At 47.3% G+C, this 26,145-nt stretch overlaps 1 protein-coding gene across 5 annotated transcripts in view; it reads left to right on the top strand.

The window, feature by feature from the left end:
* LOC123759477 (uncharacterized) overlaps positions 1-26,145 on the top strand; it is a 143,511-nt gene that overhangs the window by 24,347 nt on the left and 93,019 nt on the right. For all 5 annotated transcript variants that reach the window (XM_069335015.1, XM_069335012.1, XM_069335016.1 and 2 more), the window contains exon 6: positions 20-119. In XM_069335015.1, the coding sequence (XP_069191116.1) occupies positions 20-119 (100 nt within the window). The remainder of the gene's footprint in view (positions 1-19; positions 120-26,145) is intronic.

Below are 26,145 nucleotides of genomic sequence, written 5' to 3' on the forward strand. Positions count from 1 at the left end.
TCTGGTTGTCTACTCACAGGGAGTCTACGGCCGAGCAGAGAGGGCTGATCATCGACGTGTTCGACCGTGTGGCCGAGCTCCAGAGCCTCCTGATGGGCGAGTTCTCCTGGTTTTATGCCGTTCGTATCAGTCTCTTTATACTGTTATTAATTCTTATTGGTGGTGGAGGATGTGGCTGGCAAGACCTTGGTCGCGGGTTCGCGCCGCCTCACAGCCCTGGTGGATTTTCTCAGTCTTTAATGTTGTGTACTTTCTATCATATTAACTGTAAATAATGAAAGTGTGTACACAATCTACACAAGGATATACAAAGCTTATTATACACAAGTCTAAAAATTAGCCTGATTTCAGCACTGTGACAACTTCATTATTTATGTTGTACAAGAAAATATTTGGTAGAAGTGATGATGGAATATCTAAGGTAAATAGGAGGGGGAGGGGACCTTTTGATAAGCCGGCGGCATCCTGTTTTCGTCGAGGCCACTAGAGTTAGTGGCCTCTCGGGTAAATCTCTCTCGGGTCCCGATATTGGCATGCGGTTGGGCCAATAGCCTGCCCGAAGGATATTGCCCTCTCCGCCCGAAGGAAGGAACAACTATGTTCTCCCCCAAGAATGAAGGAACAACTATGTTCTCCCCCAAGAATGAAGGATTTATCAAGGGAAAGCGCCAAGCCATTACGACTATATAGCCCTGGGATGGGGTCAGTATAAGGATTTGGGATTTAACGGGTTAAGAAATTTCTTTGTAATTTACTTAACGGTATCTACCGGAGGAGTGAGATCTTAGCTCCTCATCCTGCCTACAAGCCTTGCACATTTTGTTTCAATTTAACAATAACTAAAAAAATTTCTTGCGATCCTTTAGCTCATTTCAGTTTCTAGCTTCCATTGTCGGAAATATTTACCTGTGGGATCTGTGTTTATTTAATTTTTTATTATTAAAGTAATTATATTTTATTTACTATTTAATTATTTCTTTAGAGAGTGGACTGTACAGATTTGATTTATCCCACCAATAAAAATCCATCACAAACTTGGGGAGTTTTATGATTTCAACTACGCAAGATTTTACCTATTACTTGCTTGTATTGATAATACTAAATTTAAATGTTATATAAATCTACCAATTATTATTGCAATTATTTAAAATACACCACACCTTAGCTATTATAGTAGTAGACGTTCTAGATGGCCAGGTCGGACAAGACTGTTACGTGGTTTAGCGTCTCTAGCGAGCAGGATCAGAAAATATTGTCATGGGGGTTTAGCGTCTCTAGTGAGCATGATCGGACAATATTGTCCTGTGGTCTAGCATCTATAGTGAGCAGGATTGGTCAAGATTGTCCACAATGATAACCTCTAGACGTCTTGGTTTACCTGCCAACGAAATACACCGTAAAATTTACTACATTCAGTGTATTCATATTATCAATGGAATGATCAGTAATCACATTTGGTATAAAGATATCAAATATTCTGACCAATATTTTGGTCAGAATATTTTTATTCATGTTTTGAAAATATAACACAACATCAAAGACACTTGGGATCTAGCATGTAGAAATGTGATTTTTCTTAAATTTTCGCGAAATAACGGCAAAGTTAAACAGTGAGTTCTGGACCAATCACATTCTCCTCGTTGAGTTCCACGATGGCCGGGCCCCTCTCTCACCTGGCGGAGATCTCGTTCCCAGATGCGTTACTGGTGTTTTTAGAGTAAAATTAATCAATATTTTGGGTTAGTTACTGAACGACGTAGCAATAATATTACTCGTATTCAAGAGCAAATTTGTCACGTTAAAATTATCATTCTTTTATGACAAAGATAATTTAATTAGTTTAATTAATAAAATAACAGCAGCAATTTATTATTGCATGTTGTAGTAAGGAATTTATGGGTGACGTGGGAAGTTTCCTACATCCATCTGTGTCCTCTTGAACTGCTTTTTCTCAATCTGAAGAGGTTACCTTTGTCCACCTTATCGATTCCCCTCAGTATCTTAAGGTATCTTGTATGATGTGATCAAATCCTCTGTTCCTACTATTTTCTAGGGGTTAAGATTACTTCATTAGCCAATTTTGGTATCTAAGCCCTCTTAACTCTGGCTCCAATCTTGTTGCAAACCATTGTACTTTTTCAGCTTTAAAGGCATGGAAAGCTTTATGCTTTCTATACCGGTGCTGGATATTTCAGTAATAGTCCATAAAATGTTGTGTAGATTGCCTTGAAGGAGTCCTGATACTTTGGCATTGCCACACATGCTGTCGATGTTATCCTGTTTATGTACGGAAATTTTTCCACCAAGAGGCTGTGCGTGTTAGTAGCTTTGCAGGAACACCGATATTAAGTACTCTCACAACCTGATGCACCTTCTTATACATAAATAAGTTAGTGTTCCTCCGGTGTAAGTGTGTGAATTATATCCACTCCCAGATTTTTCACTCCGATTCTTGTAGCTGCCTTTCCCGTATGGTGTAGCTGCCTACCCCCGTATGGTGGAGCTGCCTACCCCCGTATGGTGTAGCTGCCTACCCCCGTATGGCGGAGCTGCCTACCCCCGTATGGTGTAGCTGCCTACCCCCGTATGGTGGAGCTGCCTACCCCCGTATGGTGGAGCTGCCTTCCCCCGATTGGTGGAGCTGCCTTCCCCCGTATGGTGGAGCTGCCTTCCCCAGTATGGTGGAGCTGCCTTCCCCCGTATGGTGGAGCTGCCTTCCCCCGTATGGTGGAGCTGCCTTCCCCCGTATGGTGGAGCTGCCTTCCCCCGTATGGTGGAGCTGCCTTCCCCCGTATGGTGGAGCTGCCTTCCCCCGTATGGTGGAGCTGCCTTCCCCCGTATGGTGGAGCTGCCTACCCCCGTATGGTGGAGCTGCCTTCCCCCGTATGGTGGAGCTGCCTTCCCCCGTATGGTGGAGCTGCCTTTCCCGTATGGTGTAGCTGCCTTTCCCCGTATGGTGGAGCTGCCTTTCCCCGTATGGTGTAGCTGCCTTTCCCGTATGGTGTAGCTGCCTTCCCCCGTATGGTGGAGCTGCCTTCCCCCGTATGGTGGAGCTGCCTTCCCCCGTATGGTGGAGCTGCCTACCCCCGTATGGTGGAGCTGCCTACCCCCGTATGGTGGAGCTGCCTACCCCCGTATGGTGGAGCTGCCTACCCCCGTATGGTGGAGCTGCCTACCCCCGTATGGTGGAGCTGCCTACCCCCGTATGGTGGAGCTGCCTACCCCCGTATGGTGGAGCTGCCTACCCCCGTATGGTGGAGCTGCCTGCCCCCCTTCGTATGGTGGCGCTGCCTGCCCCCCTTCGTATGGTGGCGCTGCCTGCCCCCCTTCGTATGGTGGCGCTGCCTGCCCCCCTTCGTATGGTGGCGCTGCCTGCCCCCCTTCGTATGGTGGCGCTGCCTGCCCCCCTTCGTATGGTGGCGCTGCCTGCCCCCCTTCGTATGGTGGCGCTGCCTGGCCCCCTTCGTATGGTGGCGCTGCCTGGCCCCCTTCGTATGGTGGCGCTGCCTGGCCCCCTTCGTATGGTGGCGCTGCCTGGCCCCCCTTCGTATGGTGGCGCTGCCTGGCCCCCCTTCGTATGGTGGCGCTGCCTGCCCCCCTTCGTATGGTGGCGCTGCCTGCCCCCCTTCGTATGGTGGCGCTGCCTTCTGCTCTCCTCTCCGTTTCCCATCTTCAATACCTTAAACATATTGTGATTGAATTCCAACACCCATTTGTTTGACTACTCTTTGTAACAGTAGAACTGTTAATATAGAAGGCTAGAGGTCTAATATTAAAAGCTGGCGTTCACTAGACGGTTGGATGCTCTGTTTGGAAAAATATGCCGAGAGATTGTAGTTTGAACTGAAAGGCTAGGAAAGGTAACCCCTCCCCCTTCCAAGGGATTAGAGCTTATGGGCGGAAACAAGGAGTGCCACATGTTCCTTGTCTAATTCCTCAATTTAGGAAAATTCATTTATTAAATTAACGGTAGCAATAACCAATCTCGTTTAAGTACTTATGTTAGGTTAACATGAATTTAGAGTAAAGATCCAGGCTCATATGTTGTCAGAGAGACAATTGACGTCATTTAGAATAGAGGACTAGTTCGATCTGGCTCGGTTGAGCCTATGTAATTGCCATCAGTTTCAATAGGAATTCAATCACCTAGGGTGGTCGGTAAATAAGATTAGCTTTTTCAGTTAACCTTGCATGCTGGTCTGGCAGCCAGTAGGCTGGCGGAGTTCAACTTCACAGCTTGGAGGTTACAAAGTAAGTTAGTGTGGCTGTGAAAATCGAAGGGTCAAAACCTTCCCCTAAAAGCAGGCAGTCCCTCTCGCCGAGCTTGTGTTATTTAAGGTAAAAAGAATCTGTGTTTAAAGTGCAGTGTAGAATCCACATTATTTTGTAGTCAATACCATTGCCTCTATGTTAGAGAGATTTTCAATTAAAGTATATTTCAGTTTCGGGAGTGTTTATTTAATAACATTTTGTAAATTAATGATTAATTGAATGAAGACTTTTGTGTAGTGAATTTCCCAACCCAATTATATTTTCCCTGCGTTTTTGTTGTTGTTGATTATTAAACTCCAGTGAACTTTACATGCATCTCTGTCTATTAATATATATTATGATCATTTTTGTAACTTAGTTAATTCCACACTTTTAAAGTAATCTCATCCCTCCTTTTGGATAATTGGGGATCCACTTTAGAAGATTATGCCCAATTGACGGTATCCTACTTCACCGTCAAATGGGGAGGGGGGGGGGGGAATTATTCATGGGGTTTTATGAGGACAGGTAGTGGCGGGGTTCTCAGAGTTTGCAGTGTAGCATAGAAAGTACAGTGTCCTAGTGTCGTGATACTTAGGCAATTTTTAACGCCAAGGTCACAAGGGTTGTTAACGGAAAATTACATAAAGAACTTTTAATTATAACGACCAGCATTCAACCAGTTTGTGAGGTTAAAGGCTGGCCCCCGTTACAATGTAACGGGGCCCAGCTGTAACAGCTTAGTGTGTCAATGTCCTCCTGTAACTACTTGCACTCATTTGTTTTGATGTTCATCAGCTTTGTATTATTTCCAAACACTATCATGTCTGAGTTCACTCCCTCTGGGGCAGGTCGTTCACATAAGTTAGGAACAGTCCTACGAGAGAGCCTTGCGGGACCCCATTTGTTTGTTACAATCATCCAGCTCGAAACTGCCTCTCTGGCTCTTCTTTTTGTCCATCAGGTAGTTCCTTACCCCAGTCCTGTGTTGTCAGTTATCCCAGCCTGGGTCAAAATCTTGTTCAGCTGCCTTTCATGGAGAACAGTGTCAAACTCGTTTTGCCAGTCTTGAAAAAGTCTACCTAGTGTTACAGGCCCTCGTCCAATATCTTCCCTTATTCAGCAAGAAGTCATATCGTGCATGTTCCTCGAGATGCAGGGATTCATTTGATAAGGTAATGACGAGCACGAGTACTTATTTGCGGAGAAAAGGCCAAAACTAAAATATCTTTGCAGGGGGGCTTATGCCCTTGATGTATACACGATGGCAACGGACCGACCAGGATTGCGTCAAAATGTGAGGGCGCCAGCCGTTTGACGATTGGCTGGCCATGGTCACGTGTCGAATTTGACCAATAGGGAGCCCGCCCCCTCAGGGCTGTGACGTCACCAGGCTGAGGGCTTGAAGAGCGCCAGGCGCTCAGACACACGACCCTTAGCAGAGTGTGGACGTTGCACTGGTGGGGGCTCTCGAGTATGGAGTTTGAGCTCTCACAGTAAATTTATGCAGCCTAGCGTGCGCCATAGTGGCTACGGATAACTAGTGTATTTCAGGGAAGTACGTGGAAGCAGAGTTTAGTGGGCGGAAGAGCGCCAAGAGCTCATTGCTGTTAATCTATGATGGAGGCGAACTGGGAGGGCAATGTGGAGCCCTGCTGGTAATGCTCCAACACGACGTGAGAGCTGCTGCGACTGCGTCACATCCACTGAGGACTTGGGTGACATCGCGTTCAGATCTTTAAGAACTGGTCTCAGTGAAGGAGCGAGTAAGGGAGACTACGTGCGTGGGAACTACTGGTAGAACCAGTTTGGACGAACTGCAATTTGGGAGTTAAGACGGCGATGACGCATTGGTTCACGACTCCTGTGGACCTGTGACTCTTGACCGGAATGCCAAAGAGCGACCTAGAAACAGAGGACCACTACGACCATTGGAGTTCAGGTGACTGAGGGCAGGATGTGCTAAGGTAGATCAGTAATTCCCTCCCACTTTCCCTTAAGAATTAGGCGAGTTAGGCCCATTAAGACATATATATATTAGCATGTTCTTAGTATCTTTTGAGCAAGGTTAGGCTGTAGGTCAGCCTATATATTATCTACTACCTGGTGGAGGCAGCGAGTGGCATGTGTGACAGAGCTTTGGTGACAGCGTGTCTACGAGGAGCGGAGCCGCATGAGAGGGGGGCTGAGGTCCTTTTAAATTCGCCCAGCTGATTCGAGTTGCCGGATGCAGCCAGAGGAATAGGAACAGGGAGAATATACATATATATAGCTGATGACATCTGATATATATATGTATATTCTATAAACATATATCTTGCATGTTCATTGTAGTATTTTCCTGCAGTAAACTTTGTTTATTTTTACCATTGACTTTGTGTGTCCTCCATCTCATTGAGCAGTTCAGTGAAGGTGATAATATATTGCACCACACTAATAATATCAAAGTAACCCAGGGCTGGCAACATTATACCAGTTTGAATTCAAGCATTGCTGGGATGCAAAGACGAATAACCCAGCTGGCAACCAGTGAAAAGAAGATTTCAAGGGAATACCAGAGGGTCTGGTATATTATTGTACGTGTCTCGGTGGCATGCCCGGTGTAGGTGCTGCAAGCTGCAGGGTCGAGTACCTGCAGTCTGTGCTGGGCTTTCTCCTCTCCTCGTAGGGGGCCTCGTAGCCTGGTGGATAGCGCGCAGGACTCGTAATTCTGTGGCGCGGTTTCGATTCCCGCACGAGGCAGAAACAAATGGGCAAAGTTTCTTTCACCCTGAATGCCCCTGTTACCTAGCAGTAAATAGGTACCTGGGAGTTAGTCAGCTGTCACGGGCTGCTTCCTGGGGGTGGAGGCCTGGTCGAGGACCGGGCCGCGGGGACACTAAAGAGCCCCGAAATCATCTCAAGATAACCTCAAGATAACCTCCTCCACAGGTTCAAGGTCGGATCGTGGGCTACGACCCAACTCGTGGCAAGACTTAGAGAGCTCTCTGGGTGGACAATGGTACCCAGGTAGAGGGGGAGCGAAGACCGGCAGTGAAGTGTTACAGTATTCAGTAACATAGCATCTCCGTTGTTTCGCTGCATCTGCCGTCACTCAAGGCCAAAGGACTCTGTGACACTAGCCTTCCTAATTTGTCTTGGTAACCTTGTCAAAAAACTCAACTAAATTTGTTAGGCACGACTTTTCTAGTCTAAATCCATGTTGATATTTTCAGGCGATTCTCTCAAGGTTTCTCTCATTATCTCAAGATCCTTGAGAATAAGTATCTCTTTGATATTCCCAGAGTCAAACTAAATCTGTGCAAACACTCCATGGCAGGAAGGAGGTACAAGATATTTATGGGAATGCAGTGTACGAGAAGGGAAAGGTACATTGAAACAACGGGTCACCTATGGTGTGTTGAACGCTAAAAAACGGGATTAGTGTTATGAATTCTCCCTTCATTTCCCAGCAGGGGAAATGTTAAGCTCTATATTCTATATAGATATAGTTCTATAATGTTAAGCGTCGACGAAGAGAGGATGCTGCCAGCACCGTGATAAATTACCGCGGGAAAGTAACCAGAGACATAGAAGGACTATACACAGACCTGCTGGACACTCAACATGGATACTGGAAACCTGTATAAACTTGAGAGAACGGAATTTCCAGCTGGTTTCTAGTGGTGTCCTGTAGTGCATACCGGTGCACTGGAGTGTACGGGGTCCTAGTTTTGGTAATTCTTGCTCTAAACCTCTCTTGTTTGGAGTCTGCTTAGCCAAGACTTTCGTTATTAATACTAATAACGCTCGTTCGTTCGTTAATACTACAGTGGGCAAAGTTAGAGAAACAAGGTTACATCTGTGAGCAAAGTTACAGCCAGGAGCAAGTTTACATGAAATTGTGTTGCAAGTGAGGAAGGGAGGGGGGGGGTAACGGTTCTGGTCACCAGGCCTCTTGCGCTGTGACGTCACAGGCACCCCGTGACCATAGGAAGCTTCGTGATTTGACGAGGCACCTAGGCCTTTGATGAGCTGGAATTGGTGGATTAAAGACAGGGTAGAAGTGTACCTCAGTTCTCGCCTTGCGGAGACAAAGCATTCTGGCCTGTGTTTTGAAGAAGAGTTGTCTCGTAGTTCAGCCAAACTACGTGAAACACAGTTTGTAGCTACAATTAAGTAACTCATTTATCATACCGTTAACGCGGGTGTACTGTGAGAGAATCTAGAATTTACGGCGAATGGTATTTCGATTAAGAGAAATAATTGAAGAAATAATTAATATTAAGAAATAGTCTCATCCGCGTGGTCTCGACAGGAGGCAACAGAGTGTGTGTGAGTGTGTGAGTGTGTGAGTGTGTGAGTGTGTGAGTGTGTGAGTGTGTGAGTGTGTGTGAGTGTGTGTGAGTGTGTGTGAGTGTGTGTGAGTGTGTGTGAGTGTGTGTGAGTGTGTGTGAGTGTGTGTGAGTGTGTGTGAGTGTGTGTGAGTGTGTGTGAGTGTGTGTGAGTGTGTGTGAGTGTGTGTGAGTGTGTGTGAGTGTGTGTGAGTGTGTGTGAGTGTGTGTGAGTGTGTGTGAGTGTGTGTGAGTGTGTGTGAGTGTGTGTGAGTGTGTGTGAGTGTGTGTGAGTGTGTGTGAGTGTGTGTGAGTGTGTGTGAGTGTGTGTGAGTGTGTGTGAGTGTGTGTGAGTGTGTGTGAGTGTGTGTGAGTGTGTGTGAGTGTGTGTGAGTGTGTGTGAGTGTGTGTGAGTGTGTGTGAGTGTGTGTGAGTGTGTGTGAGTGTGTGTGAGTGTGTGTGAGTGTGTGTGAGTGTGTGTGTGTGAGTGTGTGTGTGTGAGTGTGTGTGTGTGAGTGTGTGTGTGTGAGTGTGTGTGTGTGAGTGTGTGTGTGTGAGTGTGTGTGTGTGAGTGTGTGTGTGTGAGTGTGTGTGTGTGAGTGTGTGTGTGTGAGTGTGTGTGTGTGAGTGTGTGTGTGTGAGTGTGTGTGTGTGAGTGTGTGTGTGTGAGTGTGTGTGTGTGAGTGTGTGTGTGTGAGTGTGTGTGTGTGAGTGTGTGTGTGTGTGTGTGTGTGAGTGTGTGTGTGAGTGTGTGTGTGTGTGTGTGAGTGTGTGTGTGAGTGTGTGTGAGTGAGTGTGAGTGTGTGTGAGTGTGTGTGTGTGTGTGTGTGAGTGTGTGTGTGTGTGTGTGTGAGTGTGTGTGTGTGTGTGTGAGTGTGTGTGTGTGTGTGTGAGTGTGTGTGAGTGTGTGTGAGTGTGTGAGTGTGTGTGTGTGTGAGTGTGTGAGTGTGTGTGTGTGTGTGAGTGTGTGTGTGTGTGTGTGTGTGTGTGAGTGTGTGTGTGTGTGAGTGTGTGTGAGTGTGTGCGCGCGCGTGCATGCGCGCGTGCGTGTCTGTGATCCGCGTACATAGTCATATTCTGTAGTCATCATACATTAATGACTACGACAACTGACTAAATGGGGATTGTGGAAAGTTTGTCTCCACTGTTTGTGGAAAGCTTCCTGTAGTAAATTAGTGAAATTATGGACCACCGTTGTGGACATTAAATTCCCGCCGACCGTGTCAATATCACCTCGCCTTACCACATGCTGTGCGAACATCGTCCAAGCTCGTGGTGTATGTACAAATCATCCTGGCGAGCCATTAATGCTGGGAGCCTCCACCAACTCGCTCTCGCCACGGGCACGCCGCGGGCACGACGCTGTGATCATCTTCCAGCACCCGGTGTTCAAACATGTTGAACAACTGTGTCTTGAGAGATTTTTGGGCAGTGATGATAGATTTTATATTAGTACTGAGCTGTGTAACTGTGTTTGCTTGTCTGCACAACAAGGACTTGGTATAATCTTTAATCGGCTAATTAAGGATTCAGCGAGTTAATTAGGGGGTTAATTAACGTCACCAGGGGAATGCACATTGCTTTGATGAGGGGAACTGTTGTGTGGACTACAGTATTCAGTTTAACGTAAGATGTTTAGTATTGATTATGTCTGTGGGACAGTTAGTCACTCATGTAATTAGGGGTAATTAACGCCATGAACGTGAATTTTACATAGACTTGTTTGAAAAGCGGCCGAGAGGGTGGCAGCATTGTTTAACGTAATTCGTTCTGATTAATTAGCTGTTAATTTAACAGTAATGAAGGTAATTACTCGCTGAATGTTTGATGGGTCTAGTGTTTTAGTAATTATGGTTAGCGAGTTATCGTCTTGACTGTTGTGACTTGTCGGTGGAAGACCACTGTGTGATTAACGTTGAATGCTTTGTTGCTGACTGCCAGGTTACAGTAAATTAACGTAATTAATCACTGAGATTAAGTAGTGTAATTTGTTATACTATTGTTTGATTGTTGTCTTGTGGGGACGAGCGTTAAAGTAACTTAGGATTACCGGCGAAGTGTTTCATGAACCCAACTTCCTTTGCTTTGATTGCATTGTAATATAGTTGCAGAGTGCTACATGCACTTGTGTGGTGTTGGATGAAAGCTTATGCTAAGGACCATCGTTTAAGACTAGCCAGAGGTCTATGACTGCTCTGTAGAGAGAGTTACAGAATTGATCCTGTTTTCTGTGAAATGTGATTTGAGAGAGTGAGTGTGGTACAAGAGGGTGCTCGCTAGCCAACGGTTTTAGAGGTTGGGGGGACAGAGGGGTGAACGTCACCTCCCCCACCATGTGAGGTATGATGCCATACTCCTAGGCCTCCCCTCCTTGTGACGTCATGGGACGCCTCATGGTGAGGGCGTCTGTGATTCGTCTAGGCACCTCGGCCTCGTGTTTGTTTAGGCGCGAAAGGCGGTGATTCGTAGCAGCATGATAGGCTGTGCCGGCTTTGTGCTGATTGATCAAGACAAGGTGGGGGGGAGACGGGCGTTTTGAGTTTCCCGAGCCCGCCAAATCGGCAGTCTGGAGAGGGCGAGCAAGCGGGCTGGATGTCCAGGAAGGTGGGGGTAGCGTCTGCCACCTCCACCCCCGTTATCGCTGTGTCGTCCTTATTTAACGGACAATTGGTGGAATAGGGCAGGGCCTCCCAGTGTAATTGAGGTGAGATTACAGGCCCCTGTTGGACTTGAAATTCCACCTTGCTGTGTCTGCCATGTGGTGACGCCGGCCATTATGACACCCGGTGTACGAGCAAGGCATGCTCTGGTGTGAGGTGGGGGTGAGTGTGACTGCCACCCACGTTGTGTATGCCTGTGGCTGCCAGCCAGCCAGCCTGAGGCAACTCCCATGTGCGCACCGCTCCGTGACCAGACACCATGGGGCCACGTGAGGGCCACCCCGCGCACCAGCTCATCCTGGGTGGGGCGCTGTGATGCCCCGCGCTACTCTGTGGCCATCCCTTAGGGCCACGCGGTGGCCACATGCCCTGGTCACACCTAAGGGCCACACCTAGTCGATGCACGTGGGAGCGAGCAAGATGTTCTTGAGCAAGTGAGGTCATGACTGGGGAAATGGATGAATGAGAGTGGTAATCGTAAGTACACAATGAAATTGTTAGTGTCTCAGGAATGTTGTTAATTCTGGTAACAGCTGTGTTGTTCCATGGTGCCTGCCAGGCGAGGGAAGCAGCTGAGAGACCGCTGTCTGTACTGACGTCCAGGTGACTGTTTGTGATGTACCTGGAGAACGACTTTATACACAGAACCACACATGTATAGATATATTTTGTGTAGACTGACTCTAGTATGTAACCGGTCAGTTTAGAGATTTACATGTAAGTGATCCAAGTCTGTCGATTCTATATAATCGTTCAGAGTCTGGATTAATGCCATGTTGCCGCATGTAAAATAGGTACCTGGGTGTTAGTCAGCTGTCGCGGGCCGCTTCCTGGGTGAGGAGGCCTGGTCGAAGACCGGGCCGTGGGGACACTAAAGCCCCGAAATCATCTCAAGATAACTATCCCCCCTCCCCCTCATCCCCTCTCAATCATTCATTCGCTTTCTCTCTCCCTTAGGCGGGCCATGTTCCCCACATACAAATTCCAAGCTTGCGCTGTTAGCAAGGTAACTAACACACACACACACATATATATATATATATATATATATATATATATATATATATATATATATATATATATATATATATATATATAATAAATATATATAATATATTATCATTATTATTATTATTATTATAATATTCTAAAACCATCCCTCAGTAACTCAGTAAGTCAAACAGCAACAGTGGACTGAAGACTAATATGCTATGGGATAGACTGCTTCTCTCTCGAGTTGAGCCATTAGTGAAACAGCCGGCTTCAATTTGGTAGGACATAGGATCTACAGTTTCATCAGGCTTACCTTATGCCATTAGTACTGTATGATAGTTTAGTTCATTTATTATGCACCCCATACCCATCTTGTGGGCGGCATTGGAAAGGGTTACAGAGGCACATAATCGGTTCAGGGACTGAAATCCACATTTCATTTAGCTAAGCAAGTTACAATCATTATGAGCTAGTTACAAAATTTAATATAAGTCATCACACCGACAATGGGTTCGAGATTGACCACAAGTACAGTTTCGAAATTAAGCAGTGTCAATTTCACTTGGCCTCTGATCTACAAGATGTTGTTGAAGTTCTCGGTGTACTGCTGCTCTCAGATTGATCATTGACAATCCAAGGTTAGACTCAACGACTCCTTTAAAGGGAGATTCTTTGGCTAACTTATCAGCTCTATCATACATTCGGAGGCCAACATGAGATAGAGACCACATGAAATGGACTCTGTTACCATCCTTAATAATTTTGTTGTATTTCGTCTCTAGCTTCGGACACGAGCATGTTACAGTTATGTCTTTAAGAGTTGAGAGCATTTAAGGATGATAACCCCCCTCCCCGCTCAGCTCGTTGATGCCGTGAGGGGGGCTTAGTGGGCGGCTGCTGGAGTGTGATGCTCCTTGGGACAGACCTCTGTCCTTTTCTAGCCTTGTGCTCCTGCTGCTGTCCTCTCCAATTCTGCTGAGCACCTTTTCCTTCTGTTTCGTTTTTCTCCCCCCTCTTCTCATATCTGCTTGTCATTTCCTGCCGGCCTTTTGCTTGTTTTGGTTCTTTCTTTGGACTTCTTCTATTTTGACGCCCGGGTGCTTGAGGAGGCATACTCTTGCACCCGTAGAACTGTTGTACCCGACGTCTTGAGCGAGGGGGAACGTTTTATTGTCAATCCCCCTTTCGTCGCTAAACTCGATCGCGACGGACTGACGGTTCTTAAGGTGGCGTTTGTGGGGTATATACTCACAACGCACCACTAGGGGGCCCCGGCATGATCGGCGATAGCTTCCTGTTGGGTGTCCTGCCTCTAATTGTGGCTCCATGGTGGGTACGGGGCCACATTCGTGGATGAATTTCTTTCTCTTCGTCTCTATGTCGATAAATGTTTCTGTTATACCCTCTCAGGCGCGTGGGGTGGGCGACCAAGCGCCCGAGTCGGCCTGTAGTGGAAGACCGGGCTCTGTAGCTCCCGCTGCGTTGGGCCCCGACCTTGCTCCTCCTTTGACCGTCCTGACTTCTTCCCCCAGCTCCCCTCCCTCCTCTGTGGTTGGATCGAGCCTCCAGCCCCCAGTGGGGACCACTTCGTCCCCTTGTGCGGCTAAGTCTCTCGTTGTGACTACTGCGCCTTTTGACCCCTCTCTGCGCCCAGGCCGCACTCGCTCGATTCCTTCCTGTACTGACGCGTATCAGGCCTTGTTTGGTCCCGCTTCATGGGCCAAATACTTTGATCTCCTCCCTCTTGATTCTGCACCTCCTGACGATTTCTCCCTCCATCGGCATCTTGTTGATTCCGTGGATCTGTCTGTTACCTTCAACCCCACTCGTCTCGGTACACATGTCGTTGCTGCTGCTCCTCAGGATGCAGCTTCCCGCTTGGCAGCCTTGTCTTGCCTTGGCGAGATCCCTGTTTGGGTCTTCAAGAACGTTCAGATGAATGCCAGTATTGGCACTATTCTCCTCCCACCCCATGTTGCAACCGTTGTTCGGAATCTGCAGGATTGCCACGATGATATTCGGCATATCCTTGACGCCCAAGGCCATTCTGTCCTCCAGGTTGACTCGTTTACTCGTCCCCATCGTGGTCGTCGCCGTCAACCCCTTCGTGTTGTGAAGATCACCTTTGATGGTAGGACCCTTTCATCCTCTGTCATTCTTGCTGGTGCTAGGTGCTCTTTCCAGGAGTATATTCCTTCTCCTCGGCTTTGTAACAAGTGCTGGAGGTTTGGGCATGATGCCCTCCGCTGCTCTGGGACTGACTGTCTCTGTTCTTTGTGTGGGGGTGAAGGTCACTCTGTCAGAGTGCAATTCTTCCCAAGCTCGCTGCCTGAACTGCGGTGAGGCCCATCCTGCCTTCTCCCGTGCCTGTATCCATTACAAGCTTGAGGCAGCCGTCCTCAACTTGAAGCATCGGGAGCATTTATCTTTTCCTGAGGCGAGGCGCCAGGTTCGCCGGCTCCCGCCATATGCTAACGTCTCTTATGCTCGCGTGTTGCGCTCTTCCTCTCCTCGTCCTTCCCTCCTTCCTCACTCACAACCGTTTCCGGGCCTTGGACCCTGATACGCCCACTGCCCCCACCTCTGTTCCTTTGAGTTCTGTCCCGAAGGGTCCCCCTCCTGGTCTTCTGTCTGGGGTTCCCCTTCTTTGTACCCAGTCTGTCGTGTCTCCTGTGTCTTCTTCCTCGTCTCCCTCCGATCCTCCTTCCCATCCTCTTCCTCCATCTATTGACTCTCCCCGCCACCTGTCGGTGCAGGCGGATGTCCATCGCTCTCCTACCGGCCGTCGTGTGTGCACTCGTTCGGCTTCTCCTGTTGAGACACTGGAATCCGTTCCACGGTACGTAGTTGCTGGGACACCGGTCTCTTTAAGTCAGAAGCGTAAGCCTGGCTCCTCTCCTTCCTCCTCCTCGGCAAGTAAGAAGGCTTCGCTTTCTTCCTCAGCCCCTACTTCTGGCTCTGTTACTCCTTCCCCTCCTATTTTAGTGATTGCGCCCCCTGTTCCTGCTATGGAGGTTTCTTTGGCCTCTGCTTCCTTTCGGTTGCTGCTCTTGCTGAGGTGCGCTCCCCTCTTTCTGCTCCCCCTCTTCCTGCTGCTGTCTTTGACTGCTCCTCTCCGTTGTCTCCTCCTCTTCCTCTTCCTCCTCCTCCTCCTCCGTACCCGCCTGCCCACCTCTGGTCTGTACTCGCGCTTCCTTCCCTCCGTCTCTGCTCAGTTTACCCATGCCCCCCTAACCCTGACTTTGCTGACCCTGATCCTGACCCTGATATTCTTTAACAAGCTGTGTTGCTCTTTCGCCTTTGTTTCTTCCTTGTTCTCTGTTGTCGTCCTTTCCCTTATCGTCGATGTCTATTCTTCAATGGAACGTTCGAGGTTATTACGCCAATTTCCTCGAACTCCAACTTCTGATTTCGCGGTTTTTGCCCCTTTGTGTCTGTCTCCAGGAGCCGATGCTTGGTGCTCGTCCTGGTCGTTTTCGTGGCTATTCCTTTCTCTCCCCCCCCCCCCAGCCATTGCTGGGGCTCCTAATTCTTCTGCTCTCTTGATTCGCGCTGATGTTCCCTTTGTTCTTTACTTTTTCCTTTGCCTCTCCATTGTTCTGCTGCTCGTATCTTTGTGGAGAAATGGTACACAGTTTGTTCCATTTATCTCCCGCCGAGTGTCCCGCTTTCTCTTCCTGATTTGAAACACCTCTTGGACTCTTTGCCGGAGCCTGTGCTCCTGCTGGGTGACTTCAATTGACGTCATCCTCTTTCGGGTGATGTTCTGACGAATACCCGGGGTCGCCTTCTTGAGCCGTTTCTCCTCTCTTCTTCCCTGTCTCTTCTGAATTCTGGTGAGCCCACTCATTTGGACTCTCGGACTCGCACCCTTTCCTGTCTTGATCTTTCTTTCTGCTCTTCTTCTCTTTACTTAGATTTCACGTGACAGGTTCTTGATGACCTCCATGGAAAGTAATCATTTCTCTATCCTTGTTTCCTTTTTCTCGTTTCGCCCTTCCCTTTCTTTTCCTAGGTGGCAGTTTGCTAAAGCGGACTGGAACCTATTTACCCTCAGTGCTGCTCTCTCTGACCTCTCCCTTCTGCCTCTCCCTCGCGCTCTCCTCCTTTTTCATGACACTGTCTTCGACGCTGCCCTCAGCTCTATTCCTCGTTCTTCCTCTCGGGATCCACGGAAGTGTGTTCCCTGGTGGAATGCGGACTGTGCTCGGGCTGTAAGCGTGCAGCCTGGAAGAGGCACCGCCGTCGGCAGACGACCAATTCTTTTCTTTTCTTTCGAAAAGCGAGTGCGGTGGCCCATAGGGCCATCTGTACGGCTAAACGTGAATGTTGGGCGTGTTATGTCTCAACAATTACGTCTGAAACTCCTCTGCCCCAGATCTGGAAGCGTATCCGCAAGATAACGGGTAAGTTCGTTCCCGATGTTTCACCAGTCCTTCACCTCCATGATACTCTTGTGGCGGACCCGTTGCAGGTCGCTTCAGTACTGGGTTCCCACTTTTCTTCTGTTAGCTCTGGTCTTCGTCTTCCCCAATCTTTCCTTCTTCGTAAACCTGTCCTTGAGTCTCGTCCTTTAGATTTCTGCACTGGTCTTCAGCTTCCCTATAATGATCCCATCTCTCTCTCCTGAACTTCGTTCTGCCCTGGCCCTCTGCGGTTCTACGGCGGAGGGCTCCGAAGGTATTCATTATGAGATGCTTCGCCATCTCCCTCTGTGCGCGTCTCAGTATTTACTGAGTCTGTATAATCGGATCTGGGAGTCGTCGTCAGTCTGAGGACTGGCTCGATGCCGTTGTCCTCCCGGTTTGCAAACCGGGGTCTCTGGGTACTTCCCCTAAGGACTTTTGCCCTATTGCCCTCACAAGTTGCGTCTGAAACCAGTTTGAACGTATGGTTAACGTTCGTCGGATGTGGTTCCTGGAACACCGTCACCAGCTCTCCCCTTCTCAATTTAGTTTCCGCAAGTGCCGCAGCACGACAGATGTCCTGGTGAACTTGGAGGTCTATATTCATACTGCTTTTGCTGCGAAGACCTCTGTTGTTGCCATCCTTTTTGACCTGGAAAAGGCTTACGACACCACTTGGCAGTATCATATTCTATCTCAACTTCATTCTTTTGGCCTTCGCGGTCATCTCCCTCTTTCTCCACAGCTTCCTCTCTCGTCGTTCCTTTCGGGTGCGCCTTGGTACCGCTCTCTCTGCCACTTTTCAGCAATACGAAGGTGTGCCCCAGGGTAGTGTTCTGAGCACTACTCTTTTTCTGGTTGCCCTCAATGGTCTTCTTTCCTCTCTTCCTTCAGGTGTCTTCTCCGCTCTCTATGTCGATGATCTTACCCTTTGCTGTCAGGGTGATGATTCGCCTCTTCTTCAGCGCCGGCTTCAACTTGCGATTGATGCCGTGTCGTCTTGGGCCACCGATCATGGCTTCAAGTTCTCTACTTCTAAGACTTGTGCCATGACTTTTACGCGGAAACTGGTCGATCGTCGTCCCTCTTTGTCACTTTATGGTCATCCCCTTGAGTACAAAAATTCCGCGAAGCTTTTGGGGTTATTCCTTGACACTCGTTTGTCTTGGTCTCCCCATATCTCTTACCTCCGTGTTGAGTGCTCTAAGGCCCTTACCTCCTTCGGGTCTTGTCCCATACTTCTTGGGGGGCAGATAGGCGCGCACTCCTTGCTTTACATTCCTCTCTCGTCCTGTCTAAGCTCGATTATGGTTGCCCTGCTTACTCGTCTGCTTCTCCTTCTACTCTTCGCCGTCTTGATGCTTTGCACCATACTGGGTTGCGCCTCAGTTCTGGTGCCTTTTGTTCGACTCCCGTCCTTAGCTTGTATGTTGACACTGGCTTCCTGTCTCTCCAAGACCGCCGTGATCGATACTGTCTTCGCTATCTTGCGCGGTCCTTACAACATCCTTCCTCTCGCCTCTGTCGTGTTTTAACTTTTACCCCTCCTGCGGTTCCTGTTCTTCTTCACCACCTCCCTCTTTCTGTCCGGTTATCTCGCCTACAGGATTCTCTTTCCGTTCGTATTTCTAATGTTTCTCCTCGTGTTGTTCCTTCTTTGCCCCCGTGGAGAATCCCTCTTCTGCGGTTTTGTACATCCTTGACCCGTATCACTAAAGCTTTTACCCCTCCTACGGTTCTAAAACGCCTTTTCCTTGAGTAGTTTTCTTCTCACTCCCGCTCCGCTTCTGTCTTCACTGATGGGTCTAAGTCTGCGGATGGTGTTGGCTACTCTGTTGTTTTTCCTGATCGCGCTTATATGTGTCACTTACCTCCACTTACCTCCTCCAGCATCTTTACAGCAGAGCTTTATGCTATTCTCTATGCTCTTCGTCTCCTGCTGTCTCGTTGTCAGTCTTCCTTTGTAGTTGTTGTTGACTCTCGTAGTGCCCTCATGGCTCTCGGGTCCTTTAATAAGGTTCATCCAGTAGTTCTCGAGATCCAGCATTGGCTGTTTCTTATTCACAGTAAATTTAAGTCGGTTGAGATTTGTTGGGTACCCAGCCATATTGGTTGGGAACCAATGAACTTTAAATGAGCGTGCGGATGCTGCCACCAAGGAAGCTGTCCGCTCTTGTCCCATCTCTCGTAAAGGTATTCCGTATTCCGACTTTTACTCGGTTATCCATTCCTCCGTCCTTGCCCGTTGGCAGGCTTCTTGGTTGTCTGTTACTGGTAACAAACTACATACTCTTAAATGTTGTGCTTCCTCGTGGCCGTCCTCCTACCACCGTAACCGGCGATGGGAAACAGCTCTGGCGAGGTTGCGTATTGGCCATACTTGCTTAACCCATGGTCACTTGGAGCGCCGCTCTGCTCCTTATTGTCCTAGTTGCATTGTCCCTCTTACGGTCATGCATGTCCTTCTTGAATGTCCTGACTTCCAGGACGAGCGTGTGTCTTGCTTTCCGATCGCCCCTCGCGGTCACCTGTCCCTCAATAGTATTCTTGGTAATTCGGATACTTTTGATATCGTTCACCTTATGCGTTTTTCTTCTCGTATTGACATCCTTGGTGATATTTAGCGCCCTCTGATTATTCTGCAAATTTGATGGTGCTATATAGCCTTCCCGGTTCGGTGCCTTCTTTTGATAATTACTTACTTACTTCCCAACTATTTAATGATCTGAATAGAGCGAGAGAGAGAGAAAAACATGTAGGTTAGTAACCAGTGACTGCTATATATATCCCATGCAGTTGTGTTTACAAAAAAAATATGATTTGTTATAATAATAATAAGATTGAAGACCACCTTACGACTCTAGTTACTCTTAAAAATGTTATTTGGGCAAAGAATGATGTTACCATGTTGGTCACGTTAGGATACAAGGTTACACATATGATCAGAAATAATACTAAAGGCTTTGCACAGAACAATCGGTGTGGGGAAGGGTGGGGTGATGGTTGATGGTAAGGGGGAGGAGGGGCTGGGGGTGGGGGCTTGCTGGAGCGTGGGTTGGGTGAGCGGTATTTCCTCATTTACCCCCAGTTATGTGTCAGACTCCCAAGAGGGAAGCCGCCCACAAAGGCTCTCTCCCGCCCAGGCCTGCATTTGGAATTTGTATGTTGAGGTCATGGCTCACCTTTGAAAAGAACAATGACACACTCAATGCTATGAAGAGGTTCATTACTCAGAGTCCAAGCAAAATTATAAGCGAGATTAAAAAAATATCTACCTTGGGCTATAAACATTATTTGATATGAATACAAAGACTATATATATATATATATATATATATATATATATATATATATATATATATATATATATATATATATATATATATATATATATATATATATATATATATATATATATATATATATATATATATATATATATATATATATATAAATAAAATAATGTGTGTGTGTGTGTGTTTACCTCGTTTATGGCAGCCTGGGGAACTGTCAAGTGTGTGGAATTGTCGAGTGATTGATGCTGATTGATTGATGCTCCGAGTGATTGATGCTCCCGCGTCACCAGCGCGGGAGAGGGGGGAGGGGGAGGCTGCGTCATATAACCTTACCTCCTTAATGCGAAAACACACCACTCAGGCGTCGGGGGGGGGGGGGCGACATGGCGGAGGCCCATCGCTCCTAGTTCAGTTCTCCTACATTGCATTATGTGGTCTGCCTGCTGCTATGTGTCGGTGTGAGCTGTGTCAGGAGTGAGTATGGTATGCCGTATTGCTGTCACTCCCAGCAGTGTGGTGGTGGTGTTGGTATGTGGTATGTCCTGCTATGTGGATGGTCATGACTGACTATGGTAGAGGCTAATGATGACATTCGCAACAGTTAGGCCTCAACCTTCGAAGTGGTAACCCCATGTGGTCATGTGGTGTCACTCCTCAGAGCTGTGGTAGGTATGGCCCACATATCCTTAGCGCTCTGGAAGCAGGGAGGGGGAGATGTTCCCAGCGCTAATACGACCCGGTCTGACGGCTAACTAATCGACGTCCTTGAACACCACCAACACAGCTGGATTGGGTGGGGGAAAAGTTAAACGGTTCTTTACATAAAATTCGTTCTTTAAGTAAAAATAATGACTCCACTGTCACACGATGCCACCGCCAGCTGTTCCCCTCCTCCCCTTCCATACCCATCTTAAGAGCCTGGTCTTCTACCTCTTAGGAAGGGGGCCCCTCCCTCCTCAACATAACCTACATACTCACATTTATCTAAACACACAGGATTAACTCTGTGGCACATACTCATTCATATTCGTCTTCTCCTCTTCTCTTCCTCTTCCTTTACAATCCCTACATGACTGCATACAACCACATAACCCACCCGCCCCCACCCAAATATGACCCTCTCTCAAGTGACGCATGGCCGGATGTCACGCGCCGCCATGCGCCAAAACACTCGGGGAACCCCCTCACATACCTTGAGGACTACGTACCTCTGCTTACCTGAGCAGGGGGGGGCTTCATGAGCTCACCTGCTCAGGTGCTGTGCACAGTCGTAGTCTCAACCTACACTACTCCCTTGATATATATTTTGAACATTTTCTCTTTCAACTGTCAATCCCCCCTAAGTATTTTATACGTCTCTATCATGTCTTCCCTCTTTTATTTTTTTTTTCTAGCGTCGTCAGATTCAGTTCTTCTAGTCTCTTAATTCCTTCCCCTTCCTTCACAATCCTGGGACGAGCTTCGTCGTAAACGTCAGAATCTTTTTCAGTTTTCTTGTGATTCTTCAGATTGGGGCTCCATGATGGGGCGGCATTCTCTTAATACTGGTCGCGTGTAGGCAGTGTAAAGCGCTCAAAATGTCTCCTTATTTAGGTTCCTGAATAATGATCTAACGTTTGCTAGCAATCAAACAGATGGTATAGCTAGTATGCGGCTGATGTTTTCCTATTCGAGTGCTTTCATTCAGTCTGTCTAGGTCATCTTGTAGCCTCGTACTATCATCCTCGGTTTTAATCCTCCTCATAATTTTTCTATCAGCAAGCAATGAAGGGAATGATTCTATACCCTGTGGGAGATCATTTACATATATCAGAAACGATATAGGTTCAAGGATTGATCCCTACGGGACTCCAATGGTGACGCCTCGCCAATCTGAGGCCTCGCCTCCTCACAGTGCTTCGTAGTCTTCTTTTATTTAGGTACTCCTTTATCCAATGGAGTACCTTCCCTTTCACTCCTGCCTGCATCTCCAAATTTTGCACTACTCTTGTGTGGTGCTGTGTCAGAGGCTTTCTGGCAATCTAAAAATATGCCGTCTCCCTACCCCTTTTTCTTTCTTTCTTGCCTGAATCTTGCTGCATGATCGTAGAACTCAATTAATTCTGTGAGGCATGACTTGACATCCTTGAAACCAAATTGATGATGTGTCACAAAGTTCCTTTGTTCCAGATGTTCCACTAGTTTTTTTCGCACAATCTTCTCCATCAACTTACATGATATGCAAGTTAGGAATACTTGCCTGTAGTTCAGTGCCTCCTGTCTATCCTTCTTCTTGTATGTCGGGACTACATTTGCTGTCTTCCAAAGGTTTGGCAGTTCACTGGTTACCAGTGATTTGTTATATGCCATGGAGAGTGGCAGGCACAGTGCTTCTGCTCATTCCTTTAGTATCCATGTTGATATTCCATCCAGGCCTATAGCATTTGTCACCTGTGTATTCACCTAGTTGTGCTTGCGGTGGTTGAGCTCTGCTCTTTCAGCCCACCTCTCAACTGTCAATCAACTGTTTCTAACTACTATTACTACCTTTTTTTCTCTCTCCACATCACACACACACACACACACACACACCCCAGGAAGCAGCCCGTGACAACTGACTAGCTCCCAGGTACCTATTTACTGCTAGATAACAGGGGCATAGGGTGATAGAAACTCTGGCCAATGTTTTTCATCGGCGCCTGGGATCGAACCCAGGACCACAGGATCAGCGCGCATGTCCAGCGTGCTGTCCGCTCGGCCGGCCGGCCCCCACACTCAGTGTGTGTGTGTGTTCACCTAGTCGTTCACCTAGTGGTGCTTGCAGGGGTTGAGCTCTGTTCTTTCGGTCCGCCTCTCGACTGTCAATCGATCAACTGTTACCAACTACTAAATTTTTTCTTCTGTCTCCACACTCGCACACCCCCAGGAAGCAGCTCGTAATTGCTATCTAACTCTCGGGTACCTATTTACTGCTAGGTAACAGGAGCATAAGGGTGAAAGAAACTCTGCCCATCTGTTCCCGCCGGTGGCCGGGATCTAAACCAGACAATGGGATTTAAAGTCCCAAGCGCTGTCCATTCAGCCAGAGAGTGTGTACTCACCTAGTTGTACTCACCTAGTTGTACTCACCTAGTTGTGTCTGCAGGATCGAGCATTGACTCTTGGATCCCGCCTTTCGAGCATCGGTTGTTTACAGCAATGACTCCTGTCCCATTTCCCTATCATACCTGGTTTTAAAATTATGAATAGTATTTGCTTCCACAACCTGTTCCTGAAGTGCATTCCATTTCCCCACTACTCTCACGCTAAAAGAAAACTTCCTAACATCTCTGTGACTCATCTGAGTTTCAAGCTTCCATCCATGTCCTCTCGTTCTGTTACTATTCCGTGTGAACATTTTGTCTATGTCCACTCTGTCAATCCCTCTGAGTATCTTATACGTTCCTATCATGTCCCCCCTCTCCCTTCTTCTTTCTAGTGTCGTAAGGCACAGTTCCCTCAGGCGCTCCTCATACCCCATCCCTCGTAGCTCTGGGACGCGTCTCGTTGCAAACCTCTGAACCTTTTCCAGTTTCATTATATGCTTCTTCAGATGGGGACTCCATGATGAGGCGGCATACTCTAAGACTGGCCTTACGTAGGCAGTGTAAAGCGCCCTAAATGCCTCCTTACTTAGGTTTCTGAATGATGTTCTAAGTTTTGCCAGTGTAGAGTACGCTGCTGTCGTTATCCTATTTATATGTGCCTCAGGAGATAGATTAGGTGTTACGTCCACCCCCAGGTCTCTTTCACGCGTCGTTACAGGTAGGCTGTTCCCCTTCATTGTGTACTGTCCCTTTGGTCTCCTATCTCCTAGTCCCATTTCCATAACTTTACATTTGCTCGTGTTGAATTCTAGTAGCCATTTCTCTGACCATCTCTGCAACCTGTTCAGGTCCTCTTGGAGGATCCTGCAATCCTCATCTGTCACAACTCTTCTCATCAACTTTGCGTCATCCGCAAACATCGACATGTAGGACTCTACGCCTGTAAACATGTCGTTAACATATACAAGAAATAGAATTGGTCCCAGCACCGATCCTTGTGGTACTCCACTTGTTACTGTTCGCCAGTCAGACTTCTCGCCCCTTACCGTAACTCTTTGGCTCCTTCCTGTTAGGTAGTTCCTTATCCATACTAGGACCTTTCCCCCCACCCCCGCCTGCCTCTCGAGCTTGAACAGCAGTCTCATGTGCGGTACTGTATCAAAGGCTTCTTGGCAGTCCAGAAATATGCAGTCTGCCCAACCATCTCTGTCCTGTCTTATCCTCGTTATTTTATCATAGAATTCCAGAAGGTTTGTTAGGCACGATTTCCCTGTCCAGAACCCATGTTGATGTTTGTTCACAAACCTAATGTTCTCCAGGTGTGCAACCAGTCGTAGTCTAATTATTCTTTCCAGTATTTTACAGGGGATGCTTGTCAGTGATACAGGTCTATAGTCAAGTGCCTCCTCCCTATCACCTTTCTTGAAGATCGGCACGACATTTGCCTTCTTCCAGCAACTGGGCAATTCTCCTGACATAAGTGACTCATTAAAGATCATTGCCAGAGGCACGCTGAGGGCCTGTGCTGCTTCTTTTAGTATCCACGGTGATACTTTGTCTGGTCCAACTGCTTTAGTTGCATCTAGAGTTGTCAACTGTTTCATTACCTCCTCTGCTGTCACCTCTATACCTGATAGTCTTTCATCTAGGGTAACCCCTTCCAACAATGGGAGCTGCTCAGGCTCGGTAGTGAACACTCCATGGAAACTGGCATTCAGTGCCTCGCAGATTTCCTTGTCACTTTCAGTATATGCCCCCTCTGTCTTCCTTAGTCTTGTCACTTGGTCGTTCACCGACATTTTTCTTCTTATATGACTGTGTAGTAACTTAGGTTGTTTTTTCGCTTTGATTGCAATATCGTTCTCATAGTCCCTTTCCGATGTTCGTCTTATGTTAATGTAATCGTTCCTAGCTCTGTTGTATCTGCTTCTGTTGTCCTCTGTTCTTTGTCTTCTGTACTTCCTCCACTCCCGCCTGCTGGCCATTTTTGCTTCCTGACACTGTCTATTAAACCATGGGTTATTATATTCCTTCTTATTTTTTCCCTTTACCGTTGGTATAAATCTCTCTTTGGCCTCCTGGCATTTCTGTATGACTAGGTCCATCATATCTTGGACTGTTTTTCCTCTAATTTCTTCCTCCCACTGCACTTCACCCAGATAGTCCCTTATCCTCATATAGTCTCCTTTCCTGTAGTCAGCTCTCCTTTCCCAGATCTCTTGTCCCATGGTCATAAGTTTGAATTCCATCATGTAGTCAAAGACTAGGACACAATGGTCACTGGCCCCTAGAGGTATTTCATGCTCTAAATTCTCTATCTTCTACGTTCTGGGTGAAAATCAGGTCTAATAGGCTCGGTGCATCTCCTCCTCTTTCCCTTGTGTCTTCCTTCACATGTTGTGTCAGGAAATTCCTGTCTTTAACATCTACTAATTTTGCTCCCCACGTTTCGTCCCCTCCATGGGGATTCCTTGATTCCCAATTTATCTCTCCATGATTTAGGTCCCCCATGATCAGCAGCTTCGCTCTCATTCTGTGGGCTAGTGTTGCTGCCTTCTGCTGTTCATCTATACATGCTTTGTTGTTATCATACTCCTGCCTGGGTCTTCTACTGTTTGGTGGGGGATTGTAGATTACCAAGATCAGAATCTTCCTCCCATCTACTGTCAGAGTTCCATGTATGAAGCTTGTGCACTCATTGGTAACTCGATTTCCCAGGTCTTCAGACTTCCATTTCCGCTTTATTAGGAGTGCTACTCCCCCTCCCTGTCTCGGTGTCCTCTTTTCGTATCACCTGGTACCCTTCAGGAAAGATTGCATCTGAGATCGTGTGTGTGTGTGTGTGTGTGTGTGTGTGTGTGTGTGTGTGTGTGTGTGTGTGTGTGTGTGTGTGTGTGTGTGTGTGTGTGTGTCACTTTTCCCACCACTGCCTAAGGAATGGGTAATGTAACATGCATACAAATTAAAAACAAAATATAAATAGAATGTCTAAGGTTGCCAGACGCTCTGGCTATCCTCATTAAAGTTTGGCTGGGCAACTGCTGAATATTAAATTATATATGTTTATATTATAATTATAATATTTGCGGACAAGCTTGGATGGTTCCCAAGCCAATATGCAACTGAAAACTCCACACCCAAGGATGATTCGATCCCAGACA

The sequence above is a fragment of the Procambarus clarkii genome, chromosome 32 (assembly GCF_040958095.1).
Source record: "Procambarus clarkii isolate CNS0578487 chromosome 32, FALCON_Pclarkii_2.0, whole genome shotgun sequence".
In the NCBI taxonomy this organism is placed as follows: domain Eukaryota; kingdom Metazoa; phylum Arthropoda; class Malacostraca; order Decapoda; family Cambaridae; genus Procambarus; species Procambarus clarkii.